We start from the raw sequence: 23,050 nt of genomic DNA on the forward strand, positions 1-23,050 counted from the left end.
AGTGTAACCATGTGATTATATTATATGAATTCAGAAGCAGTCTTAAATTTAACATGAAGGATTATACTGTGATTGGAAAATGTAGCTTATTTATTTGTTACATTTTTAATAATGCATGCCTAAATGATTATTCCTTCCACATCTTCTATTCTATTTTTTTTTTAATATTTAGTATATTTTTTGTGATATTTGCAAAAAATTTCCTATGATGTAATTGTGTTTTCCAAAGCCCATAGAGGTCAACCAGCACCAATCAGTCCTGTGATTACACTCAGTCATTACCAGGCAACAAACCGCTCCCCCATCTGCTCAGCGCTGCATGTCACATCAATAACAGCTTTCTGGTAAAGTGATGTCTAGAGCATCATCACCACCAGAGAGGTGACCTAAATCCTGACAGCTTAGGGCCTGGTGAAGATCACAAGGACACCACAGAAACCAGCATAACCAACAGAACAAAAGCATAAATCCAAGTACAAGATACAATATCCTAATGTGGAACTCAAAAGTGTATAAATAGTAAAAGAGGAAAAACTGCCATGAAGACGAACAAGAGAAGAGACAAACAATAATCACATTACAAACATTGAGCAATAACCATAAACTAAATCCAGGAACATAAGTACAATATCAACGTGGAAATCAACAGTGAACAGAGTGCAAACCAGAAGACACAGAGGAAATATAACACGCTGGGCAAGGGAGACAACACACAGAGAGAGGACTGATAACATGGATGCAGGAGTGACAGATAAAGGACAGAGACAGAGAGTGAACCACCAGGAGGACACAGATACAAACACTCAAACATAAGGCACAAACATAGGTGACGGGCGCACACACAACACAAGTATTCACAGCCTTTGCCATGAAGCTCAAAATTGAGCTCAGGTGCATCCTGTTTCCACTCATCATCCTGGAAATGTTTCTACAGCTTAACTGAAGTCCACCTGGAGTAAATTCAGTTGATTGGCCATGATTTGGAAAGGCACACATCTGTCTACATACAGTTGTATGAAAACATTTGGGCACCCTTGATGATTTCCATGATTTTCCTTTATAAATCATTGGTTGCTTGGATTCGCAATTCCAGTTAAATATATCATACAGCAGACAAACAGAGATATTTGAGAAGTGGAATGAAGTTTATAGGATTTACAAAAAGTGTACAATAATTCTTTAAACAAAATGAGGCAGGTGCATAAATTTGGAAACCCCAACAGAAAAAAATACACCAATAATTAGTAGATCCTCCTTTTGCAGAAATAACAACCTCTAAATGCTTCCTATAACTTAAAATAAAAGTCTGGATTCTGGTTGAAGGTCTTTTGGTCCATTCTTACAAAACATCTCAGGTTTGTTGGTTTCCAAGCATGGACAGCCCGCTTAAAATCACACCACAGATTTTCAATAATATTCAGGTCTCGGGACTGTGATAGCCATTCCAGAATGTTGTACATGTTCCTCTGCATGAACGCCTTAGTAGATTTTGAGCAGTGATTAGGATCATTGTCTTGTTGAAAGATCCAGCCCCGGCGCAACTTCAACACTGTCACTGAATCTTGAACATTATTCTCAAGAATCTGCTGCTGTTGACTGGAATCCATGTGACCCTCAACTTTAACAAGATTCTGAGTACCTGCACTGGCCACACTGCCACACAGCATGATGGAACCACCTCCAAACTTTACTGAAGGTAGCAAGTGTTTTTCTTGGAATGCTGTGTTCTTTTTCAGCCAAGCATACCACCCCTTGTTATGTCCAAATAACTCAATTTTAGTTTCATCAGTCCACAGCACCTTATTCCAAAATGAAGCTGTCTTGTCCAAATGTGCTTTACCATACCTCAAGTGACTGTTCGTGGTGTGTATGCAGAAAAGGCTTAATCTGCATTACAGCATCATACAGCATCTCTTTGTGCAAAGTGCACTGTATAGTTGAACATTGCACAGAGACACTACCTACAGCAAGATCATTTTGTAGTTCTTTGGAGCAGGTCTGTGGGTTGACTATGACTGTTCTCACCATCCTTCGCTTCAGCTTATCTGAGATTTTTTTGGCCTGCAACATTGGGCCTTAACTAGTACTGTGCCTTTGGTCTTCCATTTCCTCACTATGTTCCTCACAGTGGAAACTGACAGCTGAAATCTATGAGATAGCTTTTTGCATCATTCCCCTAAACCATGATGTTGAACAATCTTTGTTTTCATGTCATTTGAAGGTTGTTTAGAGGCTCCCATGTTGCCACTCATCAAGAGATGCAAAGAGGGGAAACACTGGCCAAAACGTTCCATCCTATCACAATGTGTTTCCATTAAAAACCTCTTGCATGTATCGGACTGAGCAGTCTGGGTGTGCCCAGCCGGAACAGAGATACGAAATGAAGTCCAGCAATGACACTAGCCGATTCAAGGAATTTCTTTCATTAAAAGCAGGGCTTTTTTTTTTCAAATCATGCTCAGACCCAGCACCTAAATGAGCCAGGCCTTAGTTCAAGGCCAGCAACTATTAACAAAACGCTGCTTGCTGCCTACACCATAACATGGTGTTAATTTTCACATGAGAACGTTGGTGATAAATAAAATACAATCATCTTGGTCATAATAACATTGCACATGATGTCAAGTTTCCAGCAGATCTGGATTATATTCAAGGTTGGGTAGGATTACTTTAAAATGTAATCCAAAAGTAATCAAATTACAAGTAATCAAAATGTATGCACATACATACATGTAATCCACATGTGTTCTTTCAAAGTAATCCTACCCAACCTTATATTGTTGTCAGACTGCACTCTACTGGTGGTTGGCTCTCACTGCGGTATTGTATCACTTCCTGTTCAGGAGCACAGTGGTGTTTTGCTGTATCTGTTAGCTGTTTAGTCTGCGTAGTTAGATTGATCTAGATAACTAGATAACGATTTATTTCACAGTGTAATCTTCAGGTGCCTTAACTAAAGCACCCTCTCTGCTGAATCACCTCTAAATTATTTTCACATTCTTCACTTTGTGTGTTTTTAGGAATCCGCTAGCTTAGCGCAGCTATTAGCTCTTAGCCGGTTTAGCATGGCTGCTTCTCCTGTCTCTCCCGCACTTTTCTGCGCTGGGTGTGAAATGTTCAGTTATTCCTCAGCCTCCTTTAGCAGTAACGGTACTTGTAATAAGTGTAGCTTGTTCGTAGCTTTGGAGGCCAGGCTGGGCGAATTGGAGACTCGGCTCCGCACCGTGGAAAATTCTACAGCTAGCAAGGCCCCTGTAGTCGGTGCGGACCAAGGTAGCTTAGCCGCCGTTAGTTCCCCCCTGGCAGATCCCGAGCAGCCGGGAAAGCAGGCTGACTGGGTGACTGTGAGGAGGAAGCGTAGCCCTAAACAGAAGCCCCGTGTACACCGCCAACCCGTTCACATCTCTAACCGTTTTTCCCCACTCGACGACACACCCGCCGAGGATCAAACTCTGGTTATTGGCGACTCTGTTTTGAGAAATGTGAAGTTAGCGACACCAGCAACCATAGTCAATTGTCTTCCGGGGGCCAGAGCAGGCGACACTGAAGGAAATTTGAAACTGCTGGCTAAGGCTAAGCGTAAATTTGGTAAGATTGTAATTCACGTCGGCAGTAATGACACCCGGTTACGCCAATCGGAGGTCACTAAAATTAACATTAAATCGGTGTGTAACTTTGCAAAAACAATGTTGGACTCTGTAGTTTTCTCTGGACCCCTCCCCAATCGGACCGGGAGTGACATGTTTAGCCGCATGTTCTCCTTGAATTGCTGGCTGTCTGAGTGGTGTCCAAAAAATGAGGTGGGCTTCATAGATAATTGGCAAAGCTTCTGGGGAAAACCTGGTCTTGTTAGGAGAGACGGCATCCATCCCACTTTGGATGGAGCAGCTCTCATTTCTAGAAATCTGGCCAATTTTCTTAAATCCTCCAAACCGTGACTATCCAGGATTGGGACCAGGAAGCAGAGTTGTAGTCTTACACACCTCTCTGCAGCTTCTCTCCCCCTGCCATCCCCTCATTACCCCATCCCCGTAGAGACGGTGCCTGCTCCCAGACCACCAATAACCAGCAAAAATCTATTTAAGCATAAAAATTCAAAAAGAAAAAATAATATAGCACCTTCAACTGCACCACAGACTAAAACAGTTAAATGTGGTCTATTAAACATTAGGTCTCTCTCTTCTAAGTCCCTGTTGGTAAATGATATAATAATTGATCAACATATTGATTTATTCTGCCTAACAGAAACCTGGTTACAGCAGGATGAATATGTTAGTTTAAATGAGTCAACACCCCCGAGTCACACTAACTGTCAGAATGCTCGTAGCACAGGCCGGGGTGGAGGATTAGCAGCAATCTTCCATTCCAGCTTATTAATTAATCCAAAACCCAGACAGAGCTTTAATTCATTTGAAAGCTTGTCTCTTAGTCTTGTCCATCCAAATTGGAAGTCCCAAAAAACAGTTTTATTTGTTATTATCTATTGTCCACCTGGTCGTTACTGTGAGTTTCTCTGTGAATTTTCAGACCTTTTGTCTGACTTAGTGCTTAGCTCAGATAAGATAATTATAGTGGGCGATTTTAACATCCACACAGATGCTGAGAATGACAGCCTCAACACTGCATTTAATCTATTATTAGACTCTATTGGCTTTGCTCAAAAAGTAAATGAGTCCACCCACCACTTTAATCATATCTTAGATCTTGTTCTGACTTATGGTATGGAAATAGAAGACTTAACAGTATTCCCTGAAAACTCCCTTCTGTCTGATCATTTCTTAATAACATTTACATTTACTCTGATGGACTACACAGCAGTGGGGAATAAGTTTCATTACACTAGAAGTCTTTCAGAAAGCGCTGTAACTAGGTTTAAGGATATGATTCCTTCTTTATGTTCTCTAATGCCATATACCAACACAGTGCAGAGTAGCTACCTAAACTCTGTAAGGGAGATAGAGTATCTCGTCAATAGTTTTACATCCTCATTGAAGACAACTTTGGATGCTGTAGCTCCTCTGAAAAAGAGAGCTTTAAATCAGAAGTGTTTGACTCCGTGGTATAACTCACAAACTCGTAGCTTAAAGCAGATAACCCGTAAGTTGGAGAGGAAATGGCGTCTCACTAATTTAGAAGATCTTCACTTAGCCTGGAAAAAGAGTCTGTTGCTCTATAAAAAAGCCCTCCGTAAAGCTATGACATCTTTCTACTCATCACTAATTGAAGAAAATAAGAACAACCCCAGGTTTCTTTTCAGCACTGTAGCCAGGCTGACAAAGAGTCAGAGCTTTATTGAGCTGAGTATTCCATTAACTTTAACTAGTAATGACTTCATGACTTTCTTTGCTAACAAAATTTTAACTATTAGAGATAAAATTACTCATAACCATCCCAAAGACGTATCGTTATCTTTGGCTGCTTTCAGTGATGCCGGTATTTGGTTAGACTCTTTCTCTCCGATTGTTCTGTCTGAGTTATTCTCATTAGTTACTTCATCCAAACCATCAACATGTTTATTAGACCCCATTCCTACCAGGCTGCTCAAGGAAGCCCTACCATTATTTAATGCTTCGATCTTAAATATGATCAATCTATCTTTGTTAGTTGGCTATGTACCACAGGCTTTTAAGGTGGCAGTAATTAAACCATTACTTAAAAAGCCATCACTTGACCCAGCTATCTTAGCTAATTATAGGCCAATCTCCAACCTTCCTTTTCTCTCAAAAATTCTTGAAAGGGTAGTTGTAAAACAGCTAACTGATCATCTGCAGAGGAATGGTCTATTTGAAGAGTTTCAGTCAGGTTTTAGAATTCATCATAGTACAGAAACAGCATTAGTGAAGGTTACAAATGATCTTCTTATGGCCTCGGACAGTGGACTCATCTCTGTGCTTGTTCTGTTAGACCTCAGTGCTGCTTTTGATACTGTTGACCATAAAATTTTATTACAGAGATTAGAGCATGCCATAGGTATTAAAGGCACTGCGCTGCGGTGGTTTGAATCATATTTGTCTAATAGATTACAATTTGTTCATGTAAATGGGGAATCTTCTTCACAGACTAAAGTTAATTATGGAGTTCCACAAGGTTCTGTGCTAGGACCAATTTTATTCACTTTATACATGCTTCCCTTAGGCAGTATTATTAGACGGTATTGCTTAAATTTTCATTGTTACGCAGATGATACCCAGCTTTATCTATCCATGAAGCCAGAGGACACACACCAATTAGCTAAACTGCAGGATTGTCTTACAGACATAAAGACATGGATGACCTCTAATTTCCTGCTTTTAAACTCAGATAAAACTGAAGTTATTGTACTTGGCCCCACAAATCTTAGAAACATGGTGTCTAACCAGATCCTTACTCTGGATGGCATTACCCTGACCTCTAGTAATACTGTGAGAAATCTTGGAGTCATTTTTGATCAGGATATGTCATTCAAAGCGCATATTAAACAAATATGTAGGACTGCCTTTTTGCATTTACGCAATATCTCTAAAATCAGAAAGGTCTTGTCTCAGAGTGATGCTGAAAAACTAATTCATGCATTTATTTCCTCTAGGCTGGACTATTGTAATTCATTATTATCAGGTTGTCCTAAAAGTTCCCTAAAAAGCCTTCAGTTAATTCAAAATGCTGCAGCTAGAGTACTGACGGGGACTAGAAGGAGAGAGCATATCTCACCCATATTGGCCTCTCTTCATTGGCTTCCTGTTAATTCTAGAATAGAATTTAAAATTCTTCTTCTTACTTATAAGGTTTTGAATAATCAGGTCCCATCTTATCTTAGGGACCTCGTAGTACCATATCACCCCAATAGAGCGCTTCGCTCTCAGACTGCAGGCTTACTTGTAGTTCCTAGGGTTTGTAAGAGTAGAATGGGAGGCAGAGCCTTCAGCTTTCAGGCTCCTCTCCTGTGGAACCAGCTCCCAATTCAGATCAGGGAGACAGACACCCTCTCTACTTTTAAGATTAGGCTTAAAACTTTCCTTTTTGCTAAAGCTTATAGTTAGGGCTGGATCAGGTGACCCTGAACCATCCCTTAGTTATGCTGCTATAGACGTAGACTGCTGGGGGGTTCCCATGATGCACTGTTTCTTTCTCTTTTTGCTCTGTATGCACCACTCTGCATTTAATCATTAGTGATCGATCTCTGCTACCCTCCACAGCATGTCTTTTTCCTGGTTCTCTCCCTCAGCCCCAACCAGTCCCAGCAGAAGACTGCCCCTCCCTGAGCCTGGTTCTGCTGGAGGTTTCTTCCTGTTAAAAGGGAGTTTTTCCTTCCCACTGTAGCCAAGTGCTTGCTCACAGGGGGTCGTTTTGACCGTTGGGGTTTTACATAATTATTGTATGGCCTTGCCTTACAATATAAAGCGCCTTGGGGCAACTGTTTGTTGTGATTTGGCGCTATATAAAAAAATTGATTGATTGATTGATTGATTGATAGTTGGCAAAGCTTCTGCGGAAAACCTCGTCTTGTTAGGAGAGACGGCATCCATCCCACTTTGGATGGAGCAGCTCTCATCTCTAGAAATCTGGCCAGTTTTATTAAACCCTCCAAATTGTGACTATCCAGGGTTGGGACCAGGAAGCAGAGTTGTAGTCTTACACAACTCTCTGCAGCTTCTCTCCCCCTGCCATCCCCCCAATACCCCATCCCCGTAGAGACGGTGCCTGCTTCCAGATCACCAATAACCAGCAAAAATCTATTTAAGCATAACAATTCAAAAGAAAAAACAATATAGCACCTTAAATGATATAATAATTGATCAACATATTGATTTATTCTGCCTTACAGTAACCTGGTTACAGCAGGATGAATATGTTAGTTTAAATGAGTCAACACCCCCGAGTCACACTAACTGTCAAAATGCTCGAAGCACGGGTCGAGGAGGAGGAGTAGCAGCAATCTTCCACTCCAGCTTATTAATTAATCAAAGACCCAGACAGAGCTTTAATTCATTTGAAAGCTTGACTCTTAGTCTTGTCCATCCAAATTGGAAGTCTCAAAAAACAGTTTTATTTGTTATTATCTATCGTCCACCTGGTCGTTACTGTGAGTTTCTTTGTGATTTTTCAGACCTTTTGTCTGACTTAGTGCTTAGCTCAGATAAGATAATTATACTGAGTGATTTTAACATCCACATAGATGCTGAGAATGACAGCCTCAACACTGCATTTAATCTATTATTAGACTCAGTTGGCTTCGCTCAAAATGTAAATGAGCCCACCCACCACCTTAGCCACACTTTAGATCTTGTTCTGACATATGGCATAGAAATTGAAGACTTAACAGTACTCCCTGAAAACCCCTTTTTGTCTTTTCATTTCTTAATAACATTTACATTTACTTTAATGGACTACCCAGCAGTGGGGAATAAGTTTCATTACAGTAGAAGTCTTTCTGAAACCGCTGTAACTAGGTTTAAGGATATGATTCCTTCTTTGTTATGTTCTTCAATGCCATATACCAACACAGTGCAGAGTAGCTACCTAAAGTCTGTGAGTGAGATAGATTATCTCGTCAATAGCTTTACATCCTCATTGAGCATAACTTTGGATGCTGTAGCTCCTCTGAAAAAGAGAGCCTTAAATCAGAAGTGCCTGACTCCGTGGTATAACCCACAAACTTGCAGCTTAAAGCAGAAAACCCGTAAGCTGGAGAGGAAATGGCGTCTCACAAATTTAGAAGATCTTCATTTAGCCTGGAAAAAGAGTCTGTTGCTCTATAAAAAAAAGCCCTCCGTAAAGCTAGGACATCTTACTATTCATCACTAATTGAAGAAAATAAGAACAACCCCAGGTTTCTTTTCAGCACTGTAGCCAGGCTGACAAAGACTCAGAGCTCTATTGAGCCGAGTATTCCTTTAACTTTAACTAGTAATGACTTCATGACTTTCTTTGCTAATAAAATTTTAACTATTAGAGAAAAAATTACTCATAACCATCCCAAAGACATATCTTTATGTTCGACTGCTTTCAGTAATGCTGGTATTTGGTTAGACTCTTTCTCTTCGATTGTTCTGTCTGAGTTACATTCATTAGTCACTTCCTCCAAACCATCAACATGTCTATTAGACCCCATTCCTACCAGGCTGCTCAAGGAAGCCCTACCGTTAATTAATGCTTCAATCTTAAATATGATCAATCTATCTTTATTAGTTGCCTATGTACCACAGGCTTTTAAGGTGGCAGTAATTAAACCATTACTTAAAAAGCCATCACTTGACCCAGCTATCTTAGCTAATTATAGGCCAATCTCCAACCTTCCTTTTCTCTCAAAAATTCTTTAAAGGGTAGTTGTAAAACAGCTAACTGATCATCTGCAGAGGAATGGTCTATTTGAAGAGTTTCAGTCAGGTTTCAGAATTCATCATAGTACAGAAACAGCATTAGTGAAGGTTACAAATGATCTTCTTATTGCCTGAGACAGTTGCACAGCACTCCCAGGCGTCATCGTCAGCCTGTTTCAAGCTGAAAACCTCCACATTTCAGGCTCTATTGATCCAGGACGTCGTGAGAGAACAGAGAAGTTTCAGAAGTCATCGGTTTCAGCATTTTATCTGGATATTCCACTGTTAAAGGAGATTTTTTTAGTGAAAGACGTGCGGGCGGATTGCAGCGTCGGCTCGCAGCCGCCGCGACGCTCCGCCACAGGAAAAACACCTCTGTTGGAAGCCTTAAGGACAAGTTGGAACATGTCCAGCTGTTAAACAATTTCTCATATACTCACTCCACTGAAAGCCATCAAAAGCCGCCTGGATTTTACAAATGGTTATCAACACGGAAGTGTTTTTCCTGTGCTGCCGCACCACGCCGGCTGCGTCCCGACGCGCGGACCCGTCCGCACGTCTTTCATTAAAAAAATCTCCTTTAACAGTGGAATATCCGGATAAAATGCTGAAACCGACTTCTTCTGAAACTTCTCTGTTCTCTCACAACGTCCTGGATCAATAGAGCCTGAAATGTGGAGGTTTTAAGCTTGAAACAGGCTGACGACAGCGCCTCAGAGCGCTGCACGACGTCTCGCTCCGTGGGAAGTCCTTAAAACGACAGTATCACCTCAAAATCTCTCATCAGCCGTTAATATTTTCATCGAAAACCAGCTTAATTTTTCGAACCGTGTCCACTTCGATGTGTCTCACAGGTTTAGAAAAAATTTTGATCAAACAAAGCGCCAGTCTCTCAGCAACTTCTCAGACAAAGGAATTCCGACGAGGGGCTGGACGACTCCTCCCACAAGGAGTGCTCACAGGCGAATGACGTCACCGACAGGCGTGGAAAAACTCACGCATGCGCACGAGGGTTCAAGCATGTCTGACGTAAAAACATATGAATGAAATCCATATAGTTTTTGAAAAAAATAAAAAGGACCTATACTTTAATGACAGCCCTCGTAGTTAATAAAAACAGAATACGATTTGCAAATCCTCTTCAACCTATATTCAATTGAGCACACCGCAAAGATAAGATATTTCATGTTCAGACTGATAAACTTTGTTTTTGTGCAAATATTTGCTCATTTTGAAATGGATGCCTGCAACACGTTTCAAAAAGCTGGGACAGTGGTATGTTTACCACTGTGTTACATCACCTTTCCTTCTAACAACACTCAATAAGCGTTTGGGAACTGAGGACACTAATTGTTGAAGCACTGCAGTCGGAATTCTTTCCCATTCTTGCTTGATGTACGACTTCAGTTGTTCAACAAACTGGGGTCTCCATTATCGTATTTTGCTCTTCATAATGCGCCACAGATTATCAATGGGCAACAGGTCTGGACTGCATGCAGGCCAGTCTAGTGCCTGCACTCTTTTACTGTAGATGATGGACTCCCTAAATTCCTTGCAACTGAAGGTTGAGAAACATTGTTCTTAAACTGTTGGACTATTTTTTTCACACAGTTGGTCACAAAGTGGTGATCCTCGCCCCATCTTTGCTTGTAAACAGCTGAGCCTTTTGGGGATGCTCCTTTTATACCCAATCATGACACTCACCTGTTTCCAATTAGGTGTTTGAACATTCATCAACTTTCCCTGTCTTTTGTTGCCCTGTCCCAACTTTTTTGAAATGTCTTGCAGGCATCCATTTCAAAATGTGCAGTTTATCAGGTTGAACATTACATATCTTGTCTTTGTGGTGTATTCAATTGAATATAGGTTGAAGAGGATTTGTAAATCATTGTATTCTGTTTTTATTTACAGTTTACGCAACTTCCCAACTTCATTGGAATTGGGTTGTATTTTCATATGACAAACACAGATTGCCATGATGACTCTACATTCACTACCATTAAGTTTTAGCTTCCATGCTACATATTTATACAGTCAGTCCTTGACTTCTGACCTCCAGTCTCACCTTGAGTCTGCGGAGCACGCAGGCTACCCTCTTCTGCAGGGTGTCCCACCGCTGGTTCCCCTCGTTGACCATGACTTTCAGCTTGCTGGCGGCATCAGTGCGGTTCTCCCGGGCTAGACGTCGATACTGTTTGTTGACCAGCTCCAGCTGAGTCAGCCGTTCATGGATCTGCCTCTGGAAAGCCTGATGGAAAGAGCAAAACATAAAGGGAAAAATGAATATTTAGTATTGAACTATGTTCCTTTTGGTAAGACATTGTATTCCTAGCATATTAAAATCCTTTATTTTGTTTTGCTGAGGTAACAGACTGCAAGCTAAAGGTACCTTGACAGAAATTTGTTCTGCACACTGATCTGGCAACTGCCGTGCCAGAGGGTAAACTCGTTGTAAACCATTGTAATTCATGCGCGGCTGTGTGCAACTGCGCAAAGAGAATTTTTGAAATGCTCAAAATCTCTAGCACGCATTAAGTTTGTCTAGATTGTTCCTCACGTGCACCTAGTTAACACCTGCCTTATTTAAACACCTCCAAGCCATCACTCCCCTGCCAGTTTGTTGTCTTTAGTACACATTCCAGCCTTTGTTCACAGTCCTGTTTTTGCCAAGCCGTGTACCAATTATTGTTCTGTTCTCCTCGACCATGCCTCTTGCCTCATCTCAGAACTCTGTATTTGCATGTGCCTCTGACCCCTGCTTGTCCATGACTGTGTCTTTACTTAATCCCAATTGTACCTCTGCTCCGCTGCTTGATTAAATGTGTACCGAGCCTAAGCCTAATAAAGACGATGTTTCCTCTTACACCTAAATCTGGTCTGGGAGTCTGCATCGTGGGTCCAGCCACTACAGCTGCCGGGCAGCTGCCTGTCCTGACAGCTACGACATTTTCACCATTTGGCACTTTTCTCTCAGCATGATATGGCACAATACCTCTGTGTTGAGGACCACGGCAAGGACAAGAGGACGCCCACGTTTTATCTAGTTGTGGCAGAAAGATGGTTACACTGCAGAGGTCGGGCTAGACCAGTTGTCTGGTTGCGTGGTTGACATCCAAGACCCAAGGTGGGTATACAGTTTGGTGGACTTGACCAGACATTGTTTATGACATAGACCTGAATTTTAAACTGACGTTTTATGTGATCTATAAGGACTGACTGTTGACATTCAGTCATCACTCATGTCATTAGTTCAACCTATGAACTGACAACATTCTAAGGAGACCTTTGTTGAACACTTACTGTAATACTGTAATTTCATACAAAAACAGCTTTAGCTCATTTGGTTTAGACATGTGAACATACAGTCTTCTTCTGGCTGGCTTTCCTGTCAGCTACTTGAGTTCGATGTCATTGACTGTCAGTATGCAGTTTAATGGTCCTCTAAAAATAAAAAGTATTCAGTGTCAGCACCATCTACACAGCAGTCTTGTAGCCATGAGGACAAAAGCGCTGCAGCAAAACCCAGATTATGACACTAATCTGCATCTCTAATCCACACTGAGACATCACATGCTGTCTTTCAGTAAGACACTTGAGACTGTAGCCGCAAAACATACAGAAGTTAAAAGCAGCTTCTAATTGGCCAATTTAAGAGAAACACAAGAAAGGATCCGACAGTCATAAATTTAGGACTCATTCTGCTTTGTGTATTTTGCTGAGTGTCCAAATAATAAAAGTAGCTCATAATCCTGTCATTACTTACAAGTTTTCCAGAGGATCCCTGCATCAGTAAAAGTGACTTTAACAATGTTTACTGTTTTTCAGTTTAGAGAATTCCTACAACCATGACCACTGTACCAGTCAAAAGTTTGGACCCACACACACGTCCTGGGCCTCATGTACAAAGGCTGTGTGTGCATGCGACCTTCTCCATGCTAACTTTCAGATGGTTCAAAAGTGAAATGACCATGGAAATGTGAGGTGTGCCATGCAAAAAATCATGACTGGTGTATGCACATTTCTACAGCTACTGTTAAGTGTGAAAACAAGAAATTATCACAGTGACATGCACACCAGAGACACACTGATGAAGAATTAACACACCCACGTGTGTTGTGTGGGCCGCTGAAGAGGAGGTTCTGCTGGCCCACCACCACCAGATGGGGCCCTGCTTAAAGTGCGGGCTTCAAGCACGAGGGGGCGTCGGAGCAACCGGGAGTGACAGCTGTCACTCATCATCAGCACCAGCTGTCACTCATCCACAGTTCATCACCACCACCATAAAGGCCAGACTACAACTCCACCTCCCTGCCGAGAAATCAGCCACTAGAGAGGTAATTTCTCTGCTTCACTTAACTCTGACTTAGAGTCTGAACTTCTTTGCAGCCGTTTTCCTGTGGTGTGCCTTATCTGAGGGACTGGCGTTTGGTGTGATCAGCAACGGCTTCGCTTCACACTCCAACCAGATAAGTGGTTAGACAGGAGCTGCACGAGTGTGTGATTGGAGGTGGAGGTGCTCCCTCCCAAAAGAACACAGACTGTGGGATTACTGAGTGTGTGAACTCACACTCATCAATACTGTTTCTGTTCTCTGCCAGCAGTACCAGGTCTGACAGCTGGAGACGGTGGCCACCTGGGGATCCAGGACTTGGCGGCTCCGGTGTTCTTCAGATCCGTTGGCGGTGAAGGCCGTGTGGGATCCGGCTCGGTTCGGGACGGACGTCTCCTATCCTCAAGCCTGCCCACACGTCACGCTACATATAATTGTCTGTGGTACCAAAACTGTTTGTCTGTATTCTGTTGTGCACTTCACAACATTAAATTGTTACTGTTTGGCTTATCCATTGTCCGTTCATTTACCGCCCCCTGTTGTGGGTCCGTGTTCCTACACCTTCACAACAGGATTTCTCGGCCAGCGTCATGGATCCCGAGGGGCATCAACCATCGCTTGAACAGCCAATGGAAGAGCGAGGTGCATAGGCGTCAGCAGGAGGCGTGTTAGGTGAGCTGCAGCAAATTTTAACCGCTTTCACTGCTCGGCTGGACTTAGTCACCGAGCAGAATGTGATTCTCAATCGGGGGATGGAGGCTCTCACCGCTAAGGTGGAAGCGCAGGCTCAGGGCGCTGCTGCAGCACCTCCTCCTGCTGACCGGAGGCCTGAAACAGACATTCCGCTGGTCGTTCAACGAACCCCCCCACCGTCCCCTGAAGCTTACATAAGCCCTCCGGAGCCGTACGGAGGCTGTGTCGAGACGTGCGCGGACTTCTTAATGAGGTGCTCACTCGTCTTTTCACAGCGTGCCGTCATGTACGCGTCAGACGCCAGCCGGGTGGCTTACGTAATAAATCTGCTTCGAGGAGAGACACGCGCCTGGGCTACGGCGCTCTGGGAGCAGAATTCACGGCTCCTAACGACGTATACTGGGTTTGTGAGGGAATTCAAGCAGGTTTTTGATCACCCCCATAGAGGCGAATCTGCTTCGAACTTGCTGCTGTCAATCAGGCAGGGGTGTCGGAGCGCAGCTAAGTATGCAGTCGACTTCCACACTGCGGCAGCGTGAGCCGGCTGGAATGCTGTTGCGCTCCGCGCCACCTTTGTAAACAGACTGTCTCTGGTCCTTAAGGAGCACCTGGTGGCGAAGGACGAGCCATGGGATTTAGACGGGCTTATCGACCTGGTTATACGGTTAGACAACTGATTAACAGAACACCGACGGGAGCGAGACGAAGGGCGTGGTCAGGCACAAGCTGTCCCTCTTCCTCCCGGGTCTGAAAGGGAGTCGACTTCCCCACGCTCCACAGCCAGGGCACTCCACGTGACGACAACTCCCCCTGCTGACGTTGCTATGGAAACGAGCAGGGCCAAAAGGCAATCAGATCAGAGACAAAGGAGGCTGGTCCGTGGGGAGTGTTTTCTCTGCAGCTCAACCGAGCACACACAGAAAAAATGCCCCAAATGGTCAATACAGCAGCACTCGTCCTTAGAGACTGGGCTAAGGGTGGGTCACAATACCCACGTGGGGAGACCCCGAAAATCTGCATGCATCCCAGTCACGATCCTGAGTGCGGATCTAACCCTTCACGCCCCAGCACTGGTGGACACGGGGTCGGAGGGGAATCTGCTGGACAGCAGATGGGCAAGGGAAGTCGGGCTCCCTCTAGTGGCTCTACCTTCACCTTTGAAGGTACGGGCACTAGATGGCACCCTTCTTCCATTAATCACACACCAGACACAGCCAGTGACATTGGTGGTGTCTGGTATCACAGGGAGGAGATTGTGTTTATGTAACACCTTCTACCTCCCGTGTGATATTGGGTTGTCACTGGATGATAAAACACAATCCCCGGATTGATTTGCCATCTGGGGTTGTGGCTCAGTGGAGCGAAACCTGCCACCGGGAATGTCTCGGATCCTCGGTTCCGCCTGGTGTGACAGCTAGTGAGGAGGTTAAAGTCCCCCCCAATCTGACGGCAGTGCCAAGTGAGTACCACGATCTTGCTGACGTTTTCAGCAAAGATCTGGCACTTACCCTTCCCCCGCACCGTCCGTATGATTGTGCCATTGATTTGATCCCGGGCGTTGAGTACCCGTCCAGCAGGCTTTACAACCTCTCACGTCCTGAACGAGAATCAATGGAGACCTACATCCGGGACCTGCCAGGCTGATCCGGAATTCCACCTCCCCGATGGGTGCTGGTTTCTTTTTTGTGGGCAAGAAAGAGGGCGGACTCCGTCCATGCATTGATTACAGGGGGCTGAATGAAATCACGGTTCGCAACCGATACCCTCTGCCCCTGTTAGATTCAGTGTTCACGCCCTGCATGGAGCCCAAATACTCACAAAACTGGATCTTAGGAATGCGTACCACCTGGTTCGGATCCGGAAAGGAGACAATGGAAGACCGGCATTTAACACCCCGTTAGGTCACTTTGAGTACCTGGTCATGCCGTTCGGCCTCACTAACGCCCCCGCGACGTTCCAAACTTTGGTAAACGATGTCTTGCGGGACTTCCTGCATCAGTTTGTCTTCGTATATCTGGACGATATACTCATCTTTTCCGCCGGATCCTGAGACTCATGTTACGCATGTACGTCAGGTCCTGCAGCGGTTGTTGGAGAACCGGCTGTTTGTGAAGGGCGAGAAGTGCGAGTTCCACCGTACTTCTTTGTCCTTCCTGGGGTTCATAATCTCCTCCAACTCCGTCGCCCCTGATCCGGCCAAGGTAGCGGCGGTGAGAGATTAGCCCCAACCAACAAACCGTAGCAAACTACAACAGTTCCTCGGTTTTGCTCATTTTTACCGGAGGTTCATCAAGGGCTATAGTCAGGTGGTTAGTCCCCTGACAGCCCTGACCTCCACAAAAGTCCCCTTCACCTGGTCGGATCAATGCAAAGCCGCGTTTAGGGAGTTGAAATGCTGGTTCTCGACTGCACCAGTTCTGGTGCAGCCCGATCCAAGTCGCCAGTTTATAGTCGAAGTGGATGCCTCTGACTCAGTGATAGGAGCCGTGCTGTCCCAGAGCAGGGAGTCCGACAAGGTTCTCCACCCATGTGCCTATTTTTCCCGCAGGTTGACCCCGGCTGAAAGGAATTATGACGTTGGCAATCGGGAACTTCTTGCAGTGAAGGAGGCTCTGGAGGAGTGGAGACACCTGTTGGAGGGAGCTTCGGTACCATTCATGGTTTTCACTGACCATCGGAACCTGGAGTACATTCGGACCGCCAAGCGTCTGAACCCCAGGCAAGCCCGCTGGTCACTGTTCTTCGGGCGTTCTGACTTTCGGATCACATACCGCCCTGGGACGAAGAACCAATGATCTGACGCCCTGTCCCGGGTGCACGAAGAGGAGGTCAGGACCGAGCTGTCAGACCCAACCGAAACCATCATCCCCGAGTCCACTGTCGTGGCCATCCTCACCTGGGACGTGGAGAAGACCGTCCAGGAGGCCCTGACATGGAACCCGGACCTGGGGACCGGCCCAAAGAACAGACTATACGTCCCACCAGAAGCAAGAGCTGCCGTCCTGGACTTCTGTCACGGTTCCAAGCTCTCCTGCCACCCAGGGGTGCGAAGAACCGTGGCAGTTGTCCAGCAGCGCTTCTGGTGGGCGTCTCTGGAAGCCGACGTCCGGGAGTACGTCCAGGCCTGCACCACCTGCGCCAGGGGCAAAGCGGACCATCAAAAGACCCAGGGCCTCCTCCGGCCTTTGCCCGTGCCTCATCGCCCCTGGTCTCACATCGGCCTGGACTTCGTCACGGGCCCTCCCGCCGTCCCAGGGCAAGACCACCATCCTCACGATAGTGGACTGGTTCTCCAAGGCAGCCCACTTCGTGGCCCTCCCAAAGCTCCCGACGGCCCAGGAGACTGCAGACCTCCTGGTCCACCATGTCATGCGTCTGCATGGGATTCCATCAGACATTGTCTCGGATCGTGGTCCTCAGTTCTCCTCCCAGGTCTGGAGGAGCTTCTGCAGGGAACTGGGGGCCACCGTAAGTCTCTCGTCCGGGTACCATCCACAGACAAACGGGCAGGCAGAGCGGACGAATCAGGAACTGGAGCAGGCCCTCCACTGCGTGACCTCCGTGCACCTGATGGCCTGGAGTGACCATCTGGCCTGGATCGAGTACGCTCATAATAGCCAGGTATCATCGGCTACCGGCCTCTCCCCGTTTGAGGTGTGTTTGGGGTACCAGCCCCCATTGTTCCCGCTGGTGGAGGGAGAGGTCGGGGTGCCCTTGGTCCAAGCCCATCTGAGGAGGTGCCATCGGGTGTGGCGTACCGCCCGCTCTGCCCTGCTCAAGGCCCGGATGAGGGCTAAGGCCCATGCAGACCGCCGGCGTGCCCCGGCCCCTACGTATCAGCCCGGGCAGGCGGTTTGGCTATCCACGAAGGACATTCCACTACAGGTAGAATCCCAAAAACTAAAGGACAGGTTCATTGGACCATTTTCCATACTTAAGTCCTCAGTCCGGCCGCAGTGAAGCTGAAGCTACCAGCTTCCACTGCGGATTCATCCAGTGTTCCATGCTTCACGAATCAAACCCTACCACACATCAACTCTCTGCACCCCTGGACCGGCGCCGCCTCCTGCCCGGATCATAGATGGAGAGCCTGCCTGGACCATGCGCAGGCTCCTGGACGTCTGTCGAAAGGGCCGGGGGTTCAGTATCTGGTGGCCTGGGAGGGTATGGACCCGAAGAGCACTCCTGGGTGAAGAGGAGCTTCATCCTGGACCCAGGCCTCCTGGCCGACTTCTACACCCGTCACCCGGACAAGCCTGGTCGGGCGCCAGGAGGTGCCAGTTGAGGGGGGGGTCCTGTTGTGTGGGCCGCTGGAAGAGGAGGTACTGCTGGCCCACCACCACCAGATGGCGCCCTGCTTGAAGTGCGGGGCTTCAAGCCACGACTGAGGGCGCGGAGGACGCAACCGGGGAGTGACAGCTGTCACTCATCATCAGCACCAGTTGTCACTCATCCACAGTTCATCACCACCACCATAAAGGCCAGACTACAACTCCACCTCCTCGCCGAGAAATCAGCCACTAGAGAGGTAATTTCCCTGCTACACTTAACTCTGACTTAGAGTCTGAACTTCTTTGCAGCCGTTTTCCTGTGGTGTGCCTTATCTGAGGGAATTGGCGTTTGGTGTGATCAGCGACGGCTTCGCTTCACACTCCAACCAGATAAGTGGTTAGACAGGAGCTGCACGAGTGTGTGATTGGAGGTGGAGGTGCTCCCTCCCAAAAGAACACAGACTGTGGGATTACTGAGTGTGCGAACTCACACTCATCAATACTGTTTCTGTTCTCTGCCAGCAGTACCAGGTCTGACAGCTGGAGACGGTGGCCACCTGGGGATCCAGGACTTGGCGGCTCCGGTGTTCTTCAGATCCGTTGGCGGTGAAGGCCGTGTGGGATCCGGCTCGGTTCGGGACGGACGTCTCCTATCCTCAAGCCTGCCCACACGTCACGCTACATATAATTGTCTGTGGTACCAAAACTGTTTGTCTGTATTCCGTTGTGCACTTCACAACATTAAATTGTTACTGTTTGGCTTATCCATTGTCCGTTCATTTAATGCCCCCTGTTGTGGGTCCGTGTTCCTACACCTTCACAACAACGTGTTTGCAATTATATGCGTGAATATAAAAGCATGTGCAAAGTAATGAGGAAAATAGCATTAGCAATGACTGCATTAGTGTTGTTAAAAGATCTTGCAAATGGTGCAATCCAAGGTGAGCGTGTATTCAGGGAACGTGAGGATTTACTTGCAAATGATGATAATTGGCTCATCAGCTTCACTCTTGCGCTCTAGGGCAAGAGTGAAGCTGAGCCAGAGGTTGTGGTTGTGCCCACACAGTTGCTGACCACGTTGGGCTTCCTGGCAACAGGGGCATTCCATCGGAGCTGACCCATCGATCAGGTGTGCCAGTCAATCTTAAACCAAGCCATGCCAGCTGTGTGGCACGGAATCATCCGAATATCATCCAGGTACATCACATTCCAACATTAAGAGCCCCATCACACTTAGCAAGAATGAGCAGGAATCAAGCAGAATCAGGCTGAAATAGGTAAAAAAAAAAAAGAAAAAAAAAAGCCACAATTCAAACCATAGTCAGAATGGATAGATATTGCACAAATGCATTGGGTTGGGTTAGGAACAGGCTAGTGGCTTGCACAGTGTGCAATAGGTGGCTGCTTGGTGTGGAGATAGTTTATTCTTGTAATTGTTCTGAATGAAAACCAGTGTGAGCCCATTTGGGCATGTGTGCATTCAAATATAGCATAAATATAAATAATGTAGCACCTTACTTCTTTAACTTCACTGTGTTACTGAGCCCAAAGCTCAGAGCCCAAAGTGTTTACGACCTGACACACACACGCTCCCACTAACATTTTTCCAGTTTCATGTTTGTTCCATTTGACAGGGGACCAAATAAACTATCCCTGTGTGTCTCCATGTCATTTCCAGTCATCTGTAGCTCACACTCTATATCATTTATTTTCTGAGTTCATGTTGAGTGATCTGACGGAGGGGGAATCCCAGCTCCAAGGGCCTATTTATAAGGATTTGCATATTTAAATAAAGGCATGGAAAGGGAGGTGCTTGGGACCTCTGCATGTGTGCTCAATTCCATGTTCAGTGGGATGTGCAAACGGACCGTGCTTGGATCCATGCATATGCACAGTTTGATACATTTGGATATTTTTGTGCTTGCGCCAATATCTGGGTTTATGTGTACACCATGTTTCAATAGGAAATCCATGCAAATCCAAGAGGCCCTTGGTGTTCTGTTTGCATTTATATCCAAAGAAAACACAATTCACTGCTAAAAGTTTTTACTTCCTGGGCCCAAAACAAATGCTGTTTTGTTGCACTCTTCCTGCAGTCATGCTGAGGTGATCTGGCATCACACTGTTGCACAACAGTGAAATGCTTCTCAAAGAAACAATGATCTGGGGCCTCATGTACAAAGACTTGCATGGATTTCTTACTGAAACACTGTGCACGCCAAATCCCAGAAGCTGGCATAAGCACAAAAATATTCAGTTGTATCAAAGTGTGCGTACACATGAATCCAAGCATGTTCCCTTTGTACATCCCACTGAACGTGGAATTGATCAGACCTGCAGACATATCTCACTCCTCCCTTTCTGCACCCCTATTTAAATATGCTAATTAATGTAAATTGACCCCTGGAGCTGGGATTCCCCCTCGGTCAGATCTGTCAACATGAACACAGAAAATAAATGATAACGAGTGTGAGCTACAGATGACTGGACATGACGTGGAGACATGCAGGGATAGTTTATTTGGTGCCCTGTTAAACAGAATAAACATGAAACGAATAAAATGTTAGTCAGAGTGTGTGAGACCCTAAACGCTGTGGACTCAGAGCAGTGTACACACAATGAAGTTAAAAAGTGAGGTGCACCACAGCTAACAGTGCGTGATATTCACAACTTTACAAATGTTTATTGGCAAATACTGAACACAGGGAGACAATTGGGTAACTGTTAAGAAGCGCTGCAGCTGTAGTTTCACCACAAAGAAAAACACAGTAATAATAATAATAACAATAACAAAAAACCTTTTTGAATGTGCACATGCCCAAATGTGCCTGCTCTGCTTTTCATTTTGAACAATTACACGAATAAACTATTTACCCACACAGCCATCCATCTCGTACCGTGCCAGCCTCTAGCCTGTTCCATATCCAATCCAATGCATTTGTGCATCACAAATGATTTGAACAGTGATGAAATGAAAATGTTTCCAATTAACAAAAACTAATTCTTCATGTGATGGCACCTTTATAGCAATATGTGTGCAGTCAATAGCTCTGATTACATTAGGGAAACTGGTTCTCACTGCAAATTGCGCTTTAATGTTGGAATGTGATGTATCTGGATGACTGCATTCCACACAGCTGGCATACCTCGGCTCAAGATTGACAGGCACACTCCCGACCAATCAGCCAGCTCATGCTGGAATGCCCCTATTGCCAGGAATCCCAGCATGATCAGCACCTGTGTGGGCACAGACAACCCCTGGCTCCTCGCCGTATTGTGCTCTGGGCCGGCCGCAATGTGCACAATTCCAGTAACAGAGGTCTTGGTAATTGGAATCGGCTAATGAGGCATTTATCGTCATTTGCAAGTAAATCCTTGCGTTCCCTGAATACATGCTCACGTCAGATTGCATCCTTTGCAAGGTTCTCTAACAACGCTAACACAGCCATTGTTGATGTCATTTTCCTCATCACTTTGTGCATGCCTTTATCTTCTTCTTCTTTCAGCTGCTCCTGTTAGGGGTCACCACAGCAGATCAATCGTTTCCATCTCACCCTGTCCTCTGTATCTTCCTCTGTCACACCAACCACCTGCATGTCCTCCCTCAGCAGATCCATAAACCTCCTCTTTGGCCTCCATCTTCTCCTCTTGCCTGGAGGTTCCATCCTCAGCATCCTTCTCCCCATATACCCTGGGTCCCTCCTCTGCACATGTCCAAACCATCTCAATCTCACTTCTCTGACTTTGTCTCCAAACCACCCCACCTGAGCTGTCCCTCTGATATGTTAATTCCTAATCCTGTCCATTCTCATCACTTGACACAAAAGTGATTCTCGTCACTTTTTGTTAGTGCCACCATCTCTAAGCCGTACAACATAGGTGGTCTCACTACTGTCTTGTAGACTTTCCCCTTCACTCTTGCTGATATTTTCTGGTCACAAATCACTCCTGCCACCTTTCTCTACCCACTCCAGTTGTGTCTCTGGTGTGCACATCACTCTGATGACTTCATGTTTTCACACTATTAACGGTTCCCAGTATCACCTCTAGGTGTCGGCAGTGGAACAATAGCTGTAGAAATGTGTGCACGCCAGCTGTGATTTTTGCACACAGTCTTTTCACTTTTGATACATTTCAAAGTTAGTGTGGGGACGGACGTATGCCACGTTTCTGTGCGTATGAATGCTTTGTACATGAGGCCTCTGCTGACCTCAAACTTCTTGAGCTCCTCCTTGGCGCTGGTGTAGAGAACATTGGCGGATTCTGGGTTGGCTGCAGTGACTTCTGCTGTCTTCAGCCAATCCTCAAAGTGAGAGTAGTCATCCAGGAACTTACACCAGAGACGCCATGTCTCTTCAATCCTTCAAACACAAAGACAATTGTTAGTTTTTTTTTTGACTGCTTAATCAAAAATGAACCAGTCAATAAATGATGAAATATACAATAGAACAAGAATGCAA

The 23,050-nt window shown here is 45.5% G+C and overlaps 1 protein-coding gene across 1 annotated transcript in view; it reads right to left on the reverse strand.

Moving 5' to 3' along the window:
• The window catches only part of syne2b (spectrin repeat containing, nuclear envelope 2b), a 498,820-nt gene that overhangs the window by 31,586 nt on the left and 444,184 nt on the right, over positions 1-23,050 (reverse strand). Inside the window, 2 exon segments of the mRNA XM_034159894.1 lie at positions 11,362-11,544; positions 22,801-22,951. Coding sequence (XP_034015785.1) covers positions 11,362-11,544; positions 22,801-22,951 — 334 coding nt within the window.

Source organism: Thalassophryne amazonica, chromosome 19 (assembly GCF_902500255.1).
Source record: "Thalassophryne amazonica chromosome 19, fThaAma1.1, whole genome shotgun sequence".
Classification (NCBI taxonomy): domain Eukaryota; kingdom Metazoa; phylum Chordata; class Actinopteri; order Batrachoidiformes; family Batrachoididae; genus Thalassophryne; species Thalassophryne amazonica.